Source organism: Mesoplodon densirostris, chromosome 6, assembly GCF_025265405.1.
Source record: "Mesoplodon densirostris isolate mMesDen1 chromosome 6, mMesDen1 primary haplotype, whole genome shotgun sequence".
Classification (NCBI taxonomy): Eukaryota; Metazoa; Chordata; class Mammalia; order Artiodactyla; family Ziphiidae; genus Mesoplodon; species Mesoplodon densirostris.
The window spans coordinates 116,604,907-116,624,972 of record NC_082666.1 but is presented as its reverse complement, the minus strand read 5'-3'; the positions used below and the strand labels follow the sequence as shown (position 1 = coordinate 116,624,972).

General features: G+C 40.8%; 1 protein-coding gene across 5 annotated transcripts in view; it reads right to left on the bottom strand.

Annotated features, from left to right (window-relative positions):
* LOC132492080 (contactin-associated protein-like 3) overlaps positions 1-17,635 on the bottom strand; it is a 154,578-nt gene extending 136,943 nt beyond the window's left edge. For 3 of the 5 annotated variants that reach the window (XM_060101288.1, XM_060101289.1, XM_060101293.1), the window contains exons 1-2: positions 17,524-17,635; positions 4,053-4,246 (exon numbers count right to left, since the gene is read on the bottom strand). In XM_060101288.1, the coding sequence (XP_059957271.1) occupies positions 4,053-4,178 (126 nt within the window). In that variant the 5' untranslated portion in view covers positions 4,179-4,246; positions 17,524-17,635. The remainder of the gene's footprint in view (positions 1-4,052; positions 4,247-17,523) is intronic. The other 2 variants (XM_060101292.1, XM_060101290.1) reach the window with 2 other exon arrangements.
* Between the last annotated feature and the right edge of the window lie 2,431 nt (positions 17,636-20,066).

Genomic DNA, 20,066 nt, shown 5'->3' with positions numbered 1-20,066 from the left:
ATGGCTGGCCACAAAGTCTTTGACTAAAGGATTTGAGGACTGCAGGTCCAGTTACTGAAGGTTAGTTATCCAAATTGATTTTCTTAAAAAAAAGACGGCTTCCCTGGTGGCGCAGTAGGGCTTCCCTGGTGGCGCAGTGGTTGAGAGTCTGCCTGATGATACAGGGGATGTGGGTTTGTGACCCGGTCCAGGAAGATCCCACATGCCGCGGAGCAGCTGGGCCCGTGAGCCATGGCCGCTGAGCTTGCGCCTGCGCGTCCGGAGCCTGTGCTCCGCCACGGGAGAGGCCACAACAGTGAGAGGACCGCGTACCGCAAAAATAAATAAATAAATAAAATACCTGTGTTCCTTCTGGAAGTCTGGAATTTTGTTACATGCAAGGCAGAGGGTGCCTACATGACCAGCCCCCAGTACATGAGCTCCCCTGGTTGGTAATATTCCATGTGGGTTGCTATAACTCACTGCTGGGGGATTATGCTAGTCTCGTATGACTTCCCTGGGAGAGGACTGTAGAAACTTGGGTCTGATTTCCTATGGACTTCACCCCATGCACCCTCTTCCTTTGCTCATTTTGCGCTGTGTCCTTTCACTGTGCTAAATCATAGCTGTATGACTACACACTGGTCCTGTGAATCCTCCCAGCAAATCATGGAACCTGGGGAAGGTTCTGGGAATCTCCAGATACCTTGAAGGACAAGTCTTCCCCAGAGCCTCCAGGAAAAATGCCCTAAGCAGAGAACCCAGCCAGGTCTACTGTACTTTAGACCTACAGAACTATGACATAATAACTCTGTCTTGTATTAGGTCACTAAATCCATGAAATTTTTTTTTTTTTTTTTTTTTTTTTTTTTTTTTTTGCGGTATGTGGGCCTCTCACTGTTGTGGCCTCTCCCGTTGCAGAGCACAGACTCCAGATGCGCAGGCTCAGCGGCCATGGCTCACAGGCCCAGCCGCTCCGCGGCATGTGGGATCTTCCCAGACCGGGGCACGAACCCGTGTCCCCTGCATCGGCAGGCGGACTCTCAACCACTGTGCCACCAGGGAGACCCCATGAAAATTTTTTAAAGCAGTGATAGGAAATTAAGTAAATGGCACCATGAATAAACATATTACTTTCACTAATGAAGAGTATAATACCTCAAGGAAATTTTTTAAAATCTTAAATTCATTCTCAAGTTAACACCAGCAATTCATATCTAAAACAACCGCCTGAAGAAGGAGTAGAACCTCTGGTAAGGTGTACAGTTGATGTTTAAGAGCAGCTGACATCGTGTGAGAGGTCTGGAAAGCAGCCAAACCAGCCCAATCTTTTTAAAGAAACCGTGAGTATAATGTCAGAATCATCAACTAGTGTGATTTACTGCTATCAATGCCAGTGTGTATAGTCGGGCCCAGATTAGGAGATGAATTCACTGAACCCATGGTGGTGCACACGGAAGATGTGAGGATGAGCCCTTTTCCTAAAGGAGCTCAAAATGTGAGAGGAGCAAACACCTGCACTGGAGCTTCAAGGATCCCTAAGCTGAGACCAAGGGCTACAGAGAAGCACAGAGCAGGGAGCTAAGGAAGGCATCCTACCAGAACGTAGATTCCACTCATTCGTTTTTTTTTTTTTTTGCTGTACGCGGGCCTCTCACCGCTGTGGCCTCTCCCGTTGCGGAGCACAGGCTCCGGATGCGCAGGCTCAGCGGCCATGGCTCACGGGCCCAGCCGCTCCGCGGCATGTGGGATCCTCCCAGACCGGGGCACGAACCTGCGTCCCCTACATCGGCAGGCAGACTCTCAACCACTGCGCCACCAGGGAAGCCCCCACTCATTCGCTTTAATTCAGCAAACATTTACCAATGTGCTTGGCCCCAGACACCATGAAGTGCTGGGGACACAGGGAGGGGTGCAAGCTCAGCAGGAGTGTAAGGCAGGCCACTTTACACATGTTTACCGTGTGACAGGATGGATAGGATTGAGGGGTCCATTTCTGTCCTCCCCTGCATGATCTAGGATTAATAATGCCACTATATTCTTGACCCTACTTCCCCAAGGGTGCCTGACCTTTAAAGAAATCAACAGATGGTGATGCTTACATATGATTCCTCTCCAACCTGCTTAACTAAAAACAAGAATTTTTAGAGTTGCTCAATCAGATGGGATTGGAGCGGGGCAAAAATATGAACCTTAATTAATACAATGAAGAATAAGTAGGCATTAACTATTAGTTAACTAATTTTGAAAAATAATATTTAATTTTGAACAAATGTTCTCTATGTAAGAAGATGTTTCATTAAGCTTTAAGTTACTTAAGCAATATTGACCTTAACCCTGCTTTGGACTTGGTGTTCTTAGAAGGAGCAAAACATTAATATCTGCTTCTGATCATACACATGGCAATTACTTGTTTGGAAACCTTAGGTCAGCCAGCCCTAAAAACACTCCCATATCCCCTCCCACTTTGTTCTTTTATCTAGTATTAGACAACTAACTAGTTTTTCTTGATTCAATTTGCATCAACATTTATTGACTGACTAATAAAAGCTCCAGGGATAAGAAATTAAGTAGACCACAATCTATTACGTTATAATAAGTTACAGAGTTCTAAGGAAATTCAAATGAGGGCAGTTTGTTACCCAACGAATAGTATCATTTTGTTGCCTGTTAGTTTTATAGATAAGCTATGTGCTAAGACATACGGCTTTTTAGCTGACAATTTTCTTCTTACCCTGAATTAAGAAAAAAAAATTTATTTAAGTTATACAACTTCTTAGCCTAAATTAAATGGAAGATACACTGTGTATTTTTTTATTGTGGTAAGATATACATAAAAAGTTTAGCATTTTAGCCACTTTTAAGTGTACAGTTCTGGACATTGACATTCACATTGTTGTGCAAACATCACCACCCTCCATCTCAAGAACTTTTTCATCTTCTCAAACTGAAACTTTGTCTCCATTAAAGCACTTACAGTCCATTCCTCCCTTCCCCCGGCTCTTGGCAACCATCTAAATTATATTTTTAATAAGAAGAAAAAAGTTATTTCTTCTCCACCTGATGAATCTTCTTCAGGCCACACCCCATCAGCCAACTGCAAACCTGCTGCAGACCTTTACAACACTCTACTTTTAGAGCTTCTCATTCAGAGCAGACTGTGATTTAAAGATATGAAATGCTAAATATATAATAAATTACATATATTTTAATATTCAAAAAGTTAAGCAAACAAAATTTAATTCTTCTCAAAGAAGCATGGATATGTAATCAAAAGTAGAAACTATGTCACTGATGTAAAATAGTTATGCTTCCAAAGAATCCTAGGGATCTATTGTCCATAAATTACAAGGGGCCACATGGTGTCCAAGTTCCTGTTGGAGCAGGAACTCAACACATCCCTCATACAAGTACTCCACAGAGAGACTCTCCATTACATCTATTTTTACATGTTCAGGGTCTTTCAGAAATTTCATTTTATCAGAGGGCATAGAGAAAATGAATTTGCTTTATTTAAAAGTGCTGAGGCATGGGCTTCCCTGGTGGCACAGTGGTTGAGAGTCCACCTGCCGATGCAGGGGACACGGGTCTGGGAAGATCCCACATGCCACGGAGCAGCTGGGCCCGTGAGCCATGGCTGCTGAGCCTGCGCGTCTGGAGCCTGTGCTCCACAACGGGAGAGGCCACAACAGTGAGAGGCCTGCGTACCACAAAAAAAAAAAAAAAAAAAAAAAAGGCTGAGGCAATATAAACTATTGTGTTTGTTATAAAACAAAAATAAAATCAGTTGTACGTGACTTATTTATTCCTTAGACTTCACATCATTTAAAGGAATAATGGGAAGACATTTTCAATATTTCGCTACATTATAAAATTGTTTTACTTTTACTTATTTCATAAATTAGCCATGGACGGTGTATTCTGGAATGTCACATGTGGCTTACATTCAGTGGAAACATTTTCAGGTAACTTAGGAGGCTCTGTTTCTATGCTTGACCTGACAGATGGGGAGCAACATGCAGTAACTGGCATAATTCATACTCCGACAGACTGCTTTTCAGTAAAGCACATACCCAGATGCTCTCCTCTCGTCGATATTGCTTCCAGTTCCTTCCGCCATCGCTGAACATGAGGAGGTAGCTGGTCACCCAGTCGGAGCTCCCGTATCCTCCCTGGGTGGCCACAGCTGTGACCTCCATTCTTTCTCCAAGGTCAATCTGCAGCCACTGGTATTTATTTGACACAAGGGGAGACCAGCCACCAGCTCCTTTTTGTGGGAATAAAAATAAGAAAACCGGTAAAGACAGAGAAATCTTTGAAATCTATATTAACCTGTAAGAATGGGATCATAAATAAGATTTATGAAAATCATAGTTTCAAATTCTGCATTATATAATGCTTCATAATTATACAAACACACTCACACACACAAACACAAAATAAAAACACAGGTTAAATGTTAATGGATGAAGCCTATATTAATTGTTTTTTGTTTCTTAGTTCATAACCCCTGACTCTCTGGTATTGGGGTGTCCCGCTAAGTGAAATTGCTTAATGTAATAGGTGGACAACTAAACACCATGCCATTACATCAGTGCTTGGAACTAGTGTCTTTATTGGCTTCAATGCATGACTTGCCCTTTGTTGGACATAAAGGAAAATAAAGCTAGAATACCTTAATTCTGGATTCCCAGCATGAGGAAGTATAATGTTGAATGTTGGGATAACAAAGATGGCTATGGCATAGCCCTACACTCAAGGTGCTTACAGACTCATAGGAGAAGCAGACATTTCACAGAACAATTTGAAATGTAATATGGGAGGGGTGGAGGTGAAAGTGATTTCTGTGCAGGGAGGGAGAGTTCTAGAAAGGCAGCGAGGAGGGTGAGAGAACCCAGAGGAAGTGAATGAGGAGGAGTTTCTCAGGTATTCAAGACAATAGCTGCAGAGTGGAAATTACTGTGCTTTGTTTTCTCCAGTGCCTGTGAGAAACCGAAGAATTAGGGATACCTGTGAATGTATTATTGATATATTTTGTTCTTCTAGTTTAACAGAAACATGGGTTTTGAATTTGGATGTAGATGTCATATTAAATTTTCTGAATCTAAATGATTATGCAATATAAAAATTGGGAAATAGGTTTGAAATGCATTCTGGAACTGATATTTTGCTAATTATCTGTGTCTAGAAAACACAGTGTCATGTAAATAGTCCCTAACACAAAATACTAGCTTTAAAAACATTATTCCCCAGGCTTCCCTGGTGGCGCAGGGGTTGAGAGTCCGCCTGCCGATGCAGGGGATACGGGTTCGTGCCCCGGTCCGGGAAGATCCCACATGCCGCGGAGCGGCTGGGCCCGTGAGCCATGGCCGCTGAGCCTGCGCGTCCGGAGCCTGTGCTCCACAGCGAGAGAGGCCACAACAGTGAGAGGCCCGCGTACCACACACACACACACACACACACAAATTATTCCCCATTGTCCTGACATCTAATTTGAGGCTGTCATAATAAGGTCTGACACTTTAGACAACATTTATTATCTTTTGATTAGGGGCTCTTATTAGCATCCATGTCCTGTTTACAAAAGCTGTCACGACCAAGTACACGTCAGGTGGTGTGTGACATGGTTCCAAGACAGCTCAAAGGAAAATGGAGGTGGAGCACTTACATCAGGGTGTGGAGGTGACACTAGCAAGTGGGCACATGTGTTGCTTCACTATGGCCTCTGTTAACTGCACGACATGTATAACCCTTAGCAAAATGTAAAGCGTACAAATTCTTTAACACTCATATTCTTTCTAAGATTTCCTCATTTCCTGCCATCTTTATTCCAAAATTCCAAAATTGCCTCTCAACCACAAGCACAATGTCTTTTCCTTTGATCCACATCTTAAACACGCTACAACTCTGGTGGTTCTGTAATACATTTTTAAACTTTTTATTTTGAAATAATTTCAGATTTACAAACGAGTTGCAAGGATGGGATAGGGAATTCCTGTCTACTTTTTACTCAATGTGTCCTAATGTTAATATCTGACATCACCATGGTATTTTGATCAAACCTAAGCTATTAACGCTGGTACAACGGTCCCAAAACGACAAACTTTATTTTGATGTCTCCAGTTTTTCCAATCACTCCCTTTTTCTGTTCCAGGATCCCACATTACATTTAGTCACCTTGTCTCCTTAGTGTCTTCCAACCTGTGACAATTTTCAGTCTTTCTTTGTCTTTAATAACAAGGTTGATCACCACCCAACACCTCCCGCCTACTTCTACTGATTTGTGCAAAGGTTCCATCTAATGTTTGATGAATTCTAAGTCCTTCTGGGTTCTAGCTGAGTGTTAACTAATAGTCCCAAGGAACATGACTCTGAAACTGCCTGTAATTTTATAATAATTGCCCAAAGAAGTCAGGAATTAGGTGTTGGCATTTAGCTGATCATTTTAACTTAAAGGTTCTACATTTGAAGTTTTATATGAATCCGTTTAAATCTCTGAGAAACTGCTAAATGTCCTGTATTCTTAGTATCAAAGTTGTAAAGAATGTACTGAAGATACTTTTTCTTTTTGCGTTTCACAATCTTTCTCTGTCATCTTTAATCTCTCTTGAAGCAGGAAGTATCATTAACACGGGTACCACATGCACAGAAATGCAACAGAGTAAAAAGCATCAGCATGCTTCCAGCCTGTTGCCCTGGGACCAGCCTCTCCCACAGATGCAGCCACATCTCTGTCAACCACTCTTCAACATCTGCAGGTAATCAACCTTGAACATGTCATATTCCTTACCGGTGGTGAGAAGGTGCTACTGGTATGCAAATTAAGCTATCTGATTAAGTAGGTACTCTGATAAAGTAATGAAACTGCAGAATTCCCTGTGCTGCAAAGGAATTCATTTCAGCTGGATAACACAGCCACCCCAGACCCCTGTAGGGTGATGATGTGAGTTACTGTGCATTCGCCCATGCACGCAGTCCACTGGGGTAGATGCCCTTTTTTCTAATGACTGGAAAAAGTGGGAAATGCACAAATATAACCTGAGGACTGTTAAGGAACACTGAACAGTTTTACTGAGCGGTAAGGGAGATCACTGTTCTGTAATGGAAAACAAAACAAAATACACTGAAACAACATTAAAGTGGGTATGCTTGAGCACAGCCACCCCACCAGCTGGCAGCCGCAGAGCAGCGGTTCTGAAACTGATCAGCCTGCGTTATTAAATGTTGCAAATCTTCAGTAAATTCCCCCTGGGAACGAGCACCCCCTGAAAACAGAGCCCAGGAATTTGCAATTATTGTTTTGGAGTCAACAGTGCTGAACCCACAAGAAGGGCACTTGCCCTCCCACCCAGCTCTTCCCCTGACCACACCACAGACTGTCTTTTTCCATTGTCACCCTCCTGTCTCCTGCCTCAGCCCCTTAGTTGAATAAAGTGTCACAACTTATACAAAGGAAAACATGTCCAGAGGGTCTGACTTGCACAGAACAAGGTTCCACAGCTTAGGACACTGAACACAAAACATCCCTCCCAGCAAAGTGTGATAGGTATGCTTTAGGGCTGCAATGAGAACTCAAGAAGCTGTGTTAGAGCATCTGGCACAATACTTTCTCTCCCATACACGATCACAAGACGGGAGACAGTCATGGTGAAAGAGGGGTGACATCCAGAGTGTGGGGCATTGCAGTCTTGTCATTACTGAATGGCCCGTTACCTGCCACTTTATACTAGATAAAGGAGAGAAAATGAGGAAAGCCAAAACTTGTCACAAGCATGTGATGTGTTCAGGACCCTCCCAGATGCTCTAAGTGCTACTTCACAACTCCTCCATGCACCAGGCAAGTGGGACAGGTGTTACAATCTCTGCTTTGCAGACAAGCAAAAAACAATCATTTTAGGTTCGGGTGAGGGTATTTTATTAAAGCTTAGCTCCCTTTTCATTCTCTACCCCTTCTAAGAACATATCCCTGTGATTTGTCAGTTATTCAGTATTGTTTGCTTATCGATAGCCAGACTGTCTTTTATATTGATATACTGGCAGATATATTGGAAGGTTTCTGTCTCTAGTTATCCCTGTGTGATTGTTTCCCCCACCTTTGGTTGGCTCAGACACAGGCAGTGATTTGTGTCTCTGGGGAGAGGAAAGGCTGAACAGGAAACTCTCAGCTAGGGCCCTAATTATTCTGGTCACTGATCAAGATGAAAATGACCCCTACTCCTGGTGGCCACGGGGCATACACTGTCATAATGAGTGTCAGCTTTGTGCAGAGGGGGAAATTACCCAGAGGTGAAAAGGAGAATAGCTCATGCCTTCTTCAAGTTGGAACAAGGTCCAGAGCAGAAAGATACCTAAGGGAGCAAAGTCAAGTGGGATAATTTGAAGTGAACAGACTCACCTATCTCCAGGGCATCTAAATGTCAAGCAAGTAAATAGCTAAATTGAAATGGTAACCGAGGGAAGTTTCCCTCCAAGATCTTCATTACATTGTCTCAAATGGGAGCTCATCAAGCTCTGTGTATTTCTTTCCTCACTTAAATGCATCTTAATTCACAGAAAACTCATTCCAGAGTCCAGGCAGGGCTGGGTGAGTGGGGAGAGGGTGAGATAAGCAGGAGTGACCGATGTTCCCAGGAAAAAGGGGCCATAGGGCGGCAGGCTCTGGGGATGCTCCCTGACCATCCCACTCAGAGATCTCTGGGATTTATATATTGATGTTTTTGTCACAACCCTGCCTACATTGCTGAGGGAAATTTAAGCATTTGCTTCAGCTCTGATTTCTTAAGGAGCAATTCCAACTATCTACATATACCATTTCTGGCTATCAGGATGTAAAAAATGCAGAAATCCTCCCTCTGGACCTGTCTAGGTAACCTCTGATTCCCTTTCTGCTGTGCTTCTTGCAGTCTGCTAGCAGCCTGAGCAGGAGAGAACAGGTAGTTTTCCAAAAACTGCATCCATAATGAAAAAAAATTACACACAGCTGCCTAATTGTAAAACAGATTCCTGTACTAAATGCAGACATACCTTATAATGGTTTTGTAAACAGACAATTAAAAATTAAATAAAAAATAAGTGTATACTTGTAGATTCAAATTCAAATGCCAGTAATATTAAAGAAAAAAAGCACAGTGTGACTGTTCACATGTGACTCCTTTAAGTTCTGTGTGCAGTGTCCCGAGGGACAACTGTCAATGCCCTTGGCATTTAACATTCATGGCTGCAGCTCTTTCTGCATAAAATAAACAAAAATCCATTGCTACTGTGTGTTTTGTTTTGCTTCTCTCATAGACACTTCTGACCAAGTTTTAAAGAAACACACAGTAGAGAGGCATTCGGATCTGAGTTGATCTTAGGCTTTGCAGTTCTTATTTGTTTGAAGTTCTGTATTGACAAGACTATAAGATGATTTTGCTAATTTCTCACCTTAGAAGTAAAATAAGAATTGCCCAGCAAGCCTATAAATCATCCGAACATGTACTAAATACCTCATTCATGACTGAATAAAATGTATGACCAAGTTTATTTGTGCATCTCCCATGAAATCTTCATGTTTATGAGAGATGCAGCTCCGAGGTCTGGTCTAATTCTATAAAAGCATCATTGTGCATCTTTCAGAGGCCCCCTGAGTTATTCAGAACAGATATGATTCCAGATCATCCTTGAGGCCACTCAGAATAGCTGCATCTCCCTCTGATATGTAGAGCACAGTGAGGAATCCAGGATGCCCAGAAGGGCAGGAGACCAGGCACTCTGCTCAAAGGCCCCCACCACTTCCCAGGGACGCGCCGTTACTCTTCTTAAAACAATGGCTCCTTTTTCTTTTTAACTAAATTCAGTGTAGGATCATGTCAGGAAATGCAAGGGTGAGATGCTCAGAAATAAAACCGTGAGTACTAGATTATCTATCCATACTTGACTGCTCACTTAGCCAGAGAAGCCTTTGGAAAAAAAGTCCATTGATGGTAAAACTTCCATTTTTTTTAGAGATGTTATGTAGCTGAATTCATTACAATTTGTAAGCACACTGTGAAAGCCTTGGATAAAAAGAGATATGTACAGATGAGTTGCTATACAAAATAGAGTAGTAAAATGAGAATGCAAAAAGGATGAGGTCTAAGCATCACAAAATGTAAATACTACTGACAAAGGTGCATTTTTTGGGGGGTAGGCATTCATCCCCAGCAAAGTATGGCATTATTTTGTGTCAGAGAAAAGCCTGCTCCACTGGATTTCCTTGGAGGAAACAGAGCAACAAGGGAAGAGTATACTGCAAGGATCACAGGACAGAGAGAACAGGGAACCCCTGAAATGCCACCTTCCGGCAGCCCCTAGTCCGGAAGATCCTCATTAATGTTCAGAGTAAAGGTGGGAGTAGCTGGCCACAGGGTCCACGGAGATATTCCATTAGCCTTTGTCACTGGCTGTGGTCTTCCTGGACCAGTCTGTTTGCCACACGTTAAACCAGAAGTTCAAGACTCCTGTGTGCTTTGATTTAACATAGGATCCATGTATCATTAGTGATCCCGGATGCCTCATGAAAGGTTGCTAATTGAACATCATCCCTTTGGCAGGATTGAAGGTCACCTCACTTGGTACGTCTTTCATCAGTGACTCCAAACAGAAAAAAAGGGAATATCCCTACAAGAGGTAATGCAGTTGCATTGGATGAGTAAAGCAGTATGTGATGGGACAAAATATATATCCATAGGGATGCCAATAACATTTATTAAAAGTGGAGTAAACAGGGCCTCCCTGGTGGCGCAGTGGTTGAGAGTCCGCCTGCCGATGCAGGGGATACGGGTTTGTGCCCCGGTCTGGGAGGATCCCATATGCCGCGGAGCGGCTGGGCCCGTGAGCCATGGCCGCTGGGCCTGCGCATCCGGAGCCTGTGCTCCGCAACGGGAGAGGCCACAACAGTGAGAGGCCCGCATACCGAAAAAAAAAAAAAAAAAAAAAAGTGGAGTAAACAAAGACATCATGGTGTATGTCAAGGATACATACTGTTAAATAAATAACTTTCATGAACATTTTTGTATATTATACATGATATAAAAGTGAAATTACTTTGGAAAAGAACAGAGTAGAATTTGCTAGACCACTATTTTTGAATTTGGATAGTGCTTAGAAGGGCTTCCACATATCTTTTGGGAAGTTGCCAAGTACGTCATAGGCAGTACTTACGCTTGGAAAAATACTATGGCAAAATTGTGGCCACCATGAGATAACTGTGCAGATTATAAACACAGACATGATTTTGCAAGGATAAACGGTTGTGTTTTTCATTCCTCTCTGGTAAATCATGTTAGCCCGTGATCATTATCCCATGAAGCCCTAGAGAAGCCAGGGAGGGCAAAGATCAACTCAGAAAATAGGAAACAGGACGTGTGATGTCTCCCTCTTTGGCAGGAAGAAGAGATGGGAACCCAGAGGATCGTGGGAAAGAGAGGAAACGGAGGAAGGGTAAAAGGTGGTGGGAGGGTGATTCAGACACCTTGCTCAGGAGCGAAGTCCCAGGGGGATCAGAAAAGTGAGAGGAATAAGCAAGCTGTGGAAAGGCTTTGTCTTGGCTTCCATTTGGAATTCTGGGAGATCACCTTGTAGGGGGCTGTGTAGTCATTACTAATGGTTGCCAGCTATTTCCCTTCTTCTACCTTCCAGGCACTTGGAGGATTGCGATTTCCACGCCCCCTGGTGGTTGGGTGGGGCTATGTGACCAGCTCTGGCCAACAAGCTCTCAGTGGAAGTGATAATGTTACTTCTGGACTAAACTGCCAGGACAAAACCATTTGACGATCTTTTTCCCCTTGGCATGGTGAACCAGACTGCCCACAGGCCATCAAAAGGGGGCACAGAAGTGAGATGAGAGTCTGACTGGATCTGAACAGAAGGTCAACTTGGCAAAGGCAAATTAAACCTGTAACCAAGGCTGCTCAAGGCTGGAAACCAAATGAGACTCACGGGCAGGCTTCAGGGAGGCAAGAAGTGACATCGCAAAGATCCCGGAAGGGACAATGACCTGTTCCCTGGGAACACGGTCTTACCAAGAGGTAAATCCGCCGCAGGCTTCAGGAGCAGGTGCCAAGTAACCCTCAGCGTTAAAAGCAGACAAACTCCCTTCAGCAGATAGCAAGGAGCTGAGCCCCAACATGAAAAGCCCCACCATCCAGCTCCATGAGGGCATGAGCCCTTCTGTAACCCAAATACTGTCTTGGAAAGAAGCAGGAACAAAGAAATCTGAGCATCCCTGGAAGATGCTCACCCATTCAAAAGAGTCTACTGAATCCAAAAGAGACTGAGGATTGCCTTATTCTGGGGGTAGTGCTATAATTTGGGCTACTCGGTAGAGAGAAATGACAACATTGCCTCCCTGAAGGCTGTTGACAACGCTGAAAAACACGTTTGGTTTGTTCTGGTTTGTCTCATCTAGCATCTTAGGTTCTATGGAGGTAACCTGGAGACTCCAGACCTTGAAAAGGACCATGGGAGAATCTGAGCAGATGAGTTCTGTGTGACAACTGTGCGGCAGGGTCTGCACGAACCCTGGGATTTGGGGGCTTCTCCTCTCAGATGCTACCATCATGCTTTGATTTAATAAAGTTGCATGGTTGCCAAGACAGTGCTCTGTGCTTTAGTACATGGGTGTATTTTACATGGATGCTATTACATTTGGCCTGTCCACTGCACTCAATACCCACATTTGCGTCTGCAGGATCATTTGTTAAGAAAAATCGGAAAAAGAATGTGTCTTGGCCCTAATAGGTCTAAAAACTTTTAGGAAGCACAGATAAACAGAATGAAAAATCTGACATCCAGAGGCAAAAATTCCCCAGTACATTCATATGCCTTTATAAAAATCTGGTTTGCAAGCCCTTTTATTGCAATCTGAATTGCTCAGACTAGTATTTGGGAATACTGACCAGTTCTACCAGGCACCTAGCCTGTGAATAAAAGATAGAAATACTGGAGAACTATGATTTTATGAAAAAATACGAGGGACAAGTTTATTATTATAAGATTTGCATCAAACATTTTTGATGTATTCAATAATATTCTGATTTATATCAGGAGTTGATATATGTTTAGATATTTAAAATTATTATTCACTCTTTCCATTTTCTAACATTTCTTTGTAAAAGACAATGAATTTTACATCATAGCTTATTTGGGATATTGCAGAGTCCAAACAATCAGACGTTCCAGGTTATAAGAAAATATTTAGTGTCTGATACCCAGGCCTAAGCATTTTCTCCTAATCTAAACATGTGTATTTATTTCCTGCTAAAACCTGGAGTATTAACTTGTACTAGTAAATGTACTTCCTCAAGTGAGAAATAAATATCTTAATGCTGAGAATTGTTTCTAATATGCTCAAACTTTAATTGTATTGGGAGCATTAGACAAAATCTTTCCTGGCTCCACCAACACATAAGTCTGTTGTGAGGAAATATGATCAATGTCTCAGTATGGGAAAGGTGCAGAATTACAAAGAGAAAAGAAAACATCCAGTCAGATCAGCTTGTCTCCATCTACTTTCTGTCTGCAATACACAATACAGTAATCTGAAATGCCATTTTTGATCAAGTTAAATTTAAAGCAGTCTCATTTGCGCTGTCAGTGATGACTGGCTTGCTGCATTAGAGGGAGTGATTTTCAGAATCTGGGCCATGAATGGAGTGGTCCTTCTTTCTGGGGATGATTGTTTATGCAAGCACTTTGGGGGAACAAAAAAGGAGAACAAAATGTGTGTACACTTCCTCCTAATCAATCTCAATCAGCTCTGGCCAGACCACGCATCTCACCACCATGCCTGAGGTGACTAAAGAGAACACGTCACGTGGCTAAAGAGAACATGTTATCCAGAGTTGGAAAGCAGCATCTGAAATGCTAAAGCCAGTTTCATGAAGGGTCACCTAGAGTAACAATAATTGTAAAATCAAAAGGCTATTTTCACATGCAAGACCTAGAATGAAAGTCCAGCATGGTTTACTCTAAGGTAGTTTTTTTACTTTTGGTTTTTTAACTTTTGTTTTGAATAAACTTGGATAAACTGGATAAAGTTTCTTTAGGAGATTTTTGAGAAGAAAAAAATGAAGTCAATATTATAGCATGTTCTTATTTAGAATACACAGATTTCAGCAATCTTGATTTTATATGAGAAATATTAGGTCACTTGTAATTCTAGGAAACATCAATTTAATATTGATGGAAACAAATTCAGCTAATATGAATAGTCAAACCCAATTTGACTGTAAAGCTTCAAGAACTTTACATTTTTATCTAATGGCATCAATTTTCTTGCATAGGTATATGAATAAATGTACGTGTCTGTGTTTTACTCCTTAAAAAAATCCATCAGTTCTGAAAAATTATACATTCAGGCATTTCCAGCAATTTGTGTTTCTTTGTATAAAAAGGTAAGGTGTATGACCTCAGAGTGGATACTTTGTTAAATGTATTACCTGGAACCCAATCCCAGACTTCAAAATGGGAATGCTAGAGGAACCAGACTAGAGATTTCAAAAGTAAACCCCAGGAGCACTTAGTCCAATGTTGAGTGATGATACTAGCCCATTACTATCTCTACAATAACCAACACTTCCATTAGGGAGCTCACAGAAAATACTGGCAAACAGGTGGTAACATGCTCAGGAATTATGGTTTTCAAAGCTCCTGGTCTGCATCTCTCTGCTTTGGCCCACCTGCCCCTAGAAACACCTGGATCTCTCCTAACTTCTCTGCTCATATCCCTCTCAATATCCTTCACAGACTTCTTTCTTCTATTTATTGCAAAGTCTTTTCTAAGAAATATTTTACTACTTTTCATAAATTAATAGAAAACAAAATAAATACATAAATAAATTGCGTAAGTAAAAAATACGTAAGAGAGAAAACATGAAATGTGCAATAAGTTCTAGTCAATTAATTAACATTTGCTATGTGTTGAATCAGTGAAGTACTTTAAAATCATAAAATGCCTTAAAGTTGGAATTATTTGGCTTTGGGGGTTTATACAGTGGGTCAAATTTATATACATGCACACATATACAATCAAAAATTATGTATAGACTATTCTCTTACTACCTTTATGTATCAGGTAGATGAATTGATCAGCTGCTATGCATAAAGTTCTTGGTGGACACTCTGATATTTGAGACATTTCTAATTCTTAATGAACATTCTAGAAGCGCAATGACTTATGGGAAAAATAAGAAACTAGGGGTGTAAGACAGACCACCTTCTTTAAAACTTCCAAATACCACAACACAGACCAAGGAAATTTTAACCATACAACAGGGAGTCTAAAATGATTTTCCCCACTAGATCATACACAAAATATTCAAAAAAGCTAAAACTACTATATATGAAGAATCATCGCCCTCATTATATTCATCCACATTTCATACTATCCACATTTTACATAATAATCTAAACTAAAGTGAACTAATATGTTCTCCAGCATTTACCAAGGCAAAGGAAGTGTCAATAAAGACTCTGGGATGCTAGCTTTTAACAGAAAACACATATAGATAATCCTTCAGAAGGAATATTGATAAATTGTGCTGTCTAAAGCATGTTTTAGAAATGGGTCTGAAATCAGGTGGTGATATCTAGGAATATTTAGTGAAATGTACACTACATGCAATCAGAGTAGCAACAACCATTAAAAATAAAACCTCATTAGTTGACTGCCACTCTTAAAATAATTAATTTAAATTTGCAAAGAGAGTAGTTTAAATATAAAAGATAAGCTTTGTATTTACCATTTTATAAGGATGGCTTATAATATTCTGAGTTATTATTTTTTTAATTAAATATAATGGAAATAAGTTCATCTTAAGCTTCAGGATTTTCCCTTCTAATGTTTATAAACTTCCCAGTGCCACCATACTGATAGCACTGGAGGCCTGAATCATAAAGATACTCTACACATGCAAATTAGAAACACAACACACAAGCCCCTTGGGCCTCTTTAAACTAACTAAATATGGCTTATTTAGTTTTTACAATTTTAGGGAAACCACTGGAAAGTTTAGATGTTAAGCTGATATTAGAATAACCATCACACCGAAAATGGGTAATCTGATAACTGATCTCATTGAAATCTGGTTTCAATGAGAATATATTTTTACTGGGGTGCTAAAAATGATTATGAATGATGCTTTGAAGAGTACATATCTGGCCACAACATGCTTTTTCCTGGGAAAAGACCATGAAGGTGGACAATTAATGGACAGGCCTTCCCATCCTGAGCTCATTGAATTTCTTCACCTGTGTTCTTACTCTTCCCTGCCAATCTATTTGATCACTTACTAGGTTCCCAAATTTGATCCTTAAGGACACAGTAAGGTTCAAGCTAGACTTAAACTCTGATCTTAGAAATGTCAGAGAAAGGGAGGAAAACACTCAATTCGTTACTAGTATCTCCAGAATTTACAGCAGTGCATTTACATGGGACACAGTTAATTTTAACTTTTACTTTCTGAATTAATCTTTCATTTAAAAAATCCATCCCTTAAAACAGTGGCAAAACAAAAGCAGAAATAGAGACACAGACGTAGAGAACAAATGTATGGATACCAAGGGGGAAAGGGGTAGGGTGGGAGGAAGTAGGGGACTGGGATTGACATATATACATTATTGATACTATGTATAAAATAGACAACTGATGGGAACATACTGTATAGCACAGGGAACTCTACCTAATGCACTGTGGTAACCTAAGTGGGAGGGAAGTCCAAAAGGGAGGGGATATCTGTATGTGTATGGCTGATTCATTTTGCTGTGCAGTGGAGGCTAACACAACACTGTAAAGCAACCATACTCCAATAAAAGTTAATCCAAAAAAAGTAGCAAAGCATTTGAATTTGAAGTGTATGTATTCACTTATTTAATCCACTGAATTATTATTTGTGCAATAGAAGAGGTAATTCACTCGACAACATTCAAGTAGCAGAAATGGACCTTTCCAAAAAGTAAGTCATCAACTCCCTTCCCACTAATAGGAAGGGAATCTTTATTCTCAGTAGCAGCCTTCACCTGGTGTCCTCCCAGGCCAAGTCCTGGGATGGAGTCATTTTCCCATGACATCCTTTGGCAGCTTCACATCTCTCAAACATCATGCAGTGGCCTGTTCAGTTTTCCCCAGTGGCTGCAGCACTGGCTCCTTCATGTGCTGTTTTAGTTATTATGACCAGCGCACTTGACTGGTCACCCTTCTATTGCAGGTCCTAAAACTAAAAAGGGATGATAACCCTGGAAATAATCTAGACTCCAATAATTCCCTTCTCATAAATCTTATTGATGATCATTTTCTGGCAATCAATAGGGAAGGAAGATATCAAAACAAACCAAAAAATGGATGATAAGCAAGAAGAAAGCTAGCAGATGAATACTAGCTGATATGATGAACCTGCTGCTTTCTTCAATTTCATTAAACTCAGTATAATTAATTTTTGAGCTATAAGAAGGATTATGAACTAAAGAAAATAATTCTGTCTGTGAAAGAATCAGGGTAGACTGACAAGAAGACAGTTGCAGACTCACCGTCTCTGCGATTAAGACTTGCAAAGCCAGGGCCGTGGCTGCTGGACAGCTCTGAGGAGCTGCTGAAGGAAGCCCGGGGCAAGGCAGACGCCAGAGGAGCATCACAGCTATCTGGGGGGAAACACCACGTTCGGGTTAATACACTGATTAAAGCTTTCCTGTCTGCTCTTCCTCTCTTCTTCCTTCCCTTTTACTTTCCTTTCCTTCCTATTTCCCTGCCACCCTCCCTTCTTTTCTTCCTTAATTTCCTTTCTTTTTAGTTAACAGGCTAGGAAAATGCTAGAGCCTGTGGCAAACATCAGTCTTGATCAGAGGTGTGTTAGTAAATGTTTAACAACAGGCTCTTAAGGAAAATTAAAAACCCTGATTGGTAGCATTTGCCACTTTCCATGGTGTAAATACTAGTACCATGGCCAATTCAAAGCTATCAACGTGATGTCACTGACCATGAAGTTGGAAAAAGAATGCACATATCACATCATTATATAGTATTTTCACCACGCAGACACAAGATATGTAAATAACCTCAAGAGCACTGATAACAGCAAGATGACATAAAATAAAGTAGGAAGTGGTGAGTTTTCAGAATGTATTTCAGAATGTATTACTTTTGTTTTAATATGATTTAATTAATTACATTTATATAATTTAATTTTTAATAATGATTGTATTTTCATGCAAAATTCATGAAAAGTTAATGATTGGCTCTTGCTAGCTGCTAAAAATTGGTTCCAGCACATCACTCCTAAATGGGAAAATATTAAAAGTATTTCCTTGAAAATCAGAAAGAACACTTTCACAGGCACCACTGTTTCTATTGAACATTGCACTGAAAGTCCTACCAGTACGTAAGAGAAAATTAAAAGCACAAAATTGGAAAAAATAAAGCAACTGTTATCGTTTCCAGATGACATGATTATGGAGGTAGAAATTCTGAAAGTCACTGGCTAGCTTAACAATTCATTATACAAAAGCTGATAGTATTTCTAAACTTATCCATAGTTAGAAATTAAATTAAATAGAATAGCAAATACTAACAAAACATATAAAGTATCTAAGAATGAATCTTACAGAATTTGCAGGACATTTATGGAGATTATTATAAAAATTGTATTGAAAGACATTAAAGAAAAACTACATAAATTCAGACTACAATGATTGCAAATAGGAAGACTACTTTTAAGGTACTGGTTTTCCCTAGCTTGATCTAAAGATTCATTAGAAGTTCAATCAAAGCTCAGGAGGGTTTTTCACAGAACTTGAAGCAGTGAACCACAGAGCTCAGGGGTTCTTAACATGTGGTACAAATACGATATAGGGGGTCCGTTGAGATTAATAGAACAAATTACGTCTTTATTTTCACTAACCTCTAACTAAAATTTAGCATATTCTTCAGACAAAAATGTAGACAAACCAGACTATATTCACCAGTGCCCGTGCATTTGTTACCAACATAAGTTACAGATATTTTAATAGCAATCGTTGTCACAGATATCTAGAAATATTGTTTATGGCCCCCTTTACTTCAAAATAACAGTATTTATTAAAGTCACCACTAGATCTTGTTTTTTAATGCGCTAATAACTAAGTAGACATTACGTTACAATTTCTAGTACATTGATATCAGCATTTCAATATAACTATTTACTTTTAACCCTATGTATACATTTTATGCATTTACAAGCATTGCTGTGAGAAGGGGTCAGGCTTCAGCAAAGTGCCCGAAGGGTCTGTGGCCCAAGGAAGAGCAAAGAAGCACCCGTGGTGTGTGCACTGCAAGTACAAAGCTGTTGAGACATTACTGGGGCATTACTAGCCATTCAGAAAATTCCAGAAGATTGGGATCATCCACAATCCACAGTCAGCTGTGCTAACTCGAATGTTAACGTGACAATTTCTCAGGGGTGACAGCCTTTTGAGCAGACCAGGCCTGTGTCATTCCCCCTTTAGGTAAAGGGGTCCCAGGGATCTAACTAACCTGCTCAAAGTCACAGAGCTGGTTGAGGGTAAGTGAAAATTATCTCCATCAAATGTTTAGCTTGGGAAGGCTGCTCCTTTCCCAGCCTCCCCCACCACCCCCAGCACGGCTTCCTTTCTGAGTCTCCCCAGACGCTCCCCCACTCAGTCCCCTCTGCTCACATCTTTCTCATCTCAACATATTGGGGTCTCTCCTTTCTAGGTTGGAAACAGTGAGGACCAAGTGTAGATTCTGGAGCCAGACAGGGTGTGGGCATGGCATTTACCAAGCTGCCTACTCTTGGGAAGTCACTGGCCCTCCCTAAGCCTCAGTTACCTCATCTGTACAATGAGGATGTCACACAACTGAATCACACAACTGGACAAAGGGGAATCACACAACTCATAGGGTTTCTATGAGGATTAAAAGTGTTTGCTTTTATTATTTTCAGTATGGTAAGACAAGTCATCACATAAGCTTCTTCAAAATATTCTATAAGGACGTTTTCCCTATAGAGAGATATAGAAGGCAGCATTCAACGTTCCAAGCCATATTCTCATTTTTTATTCTTTCCTCAAAAGAAGGC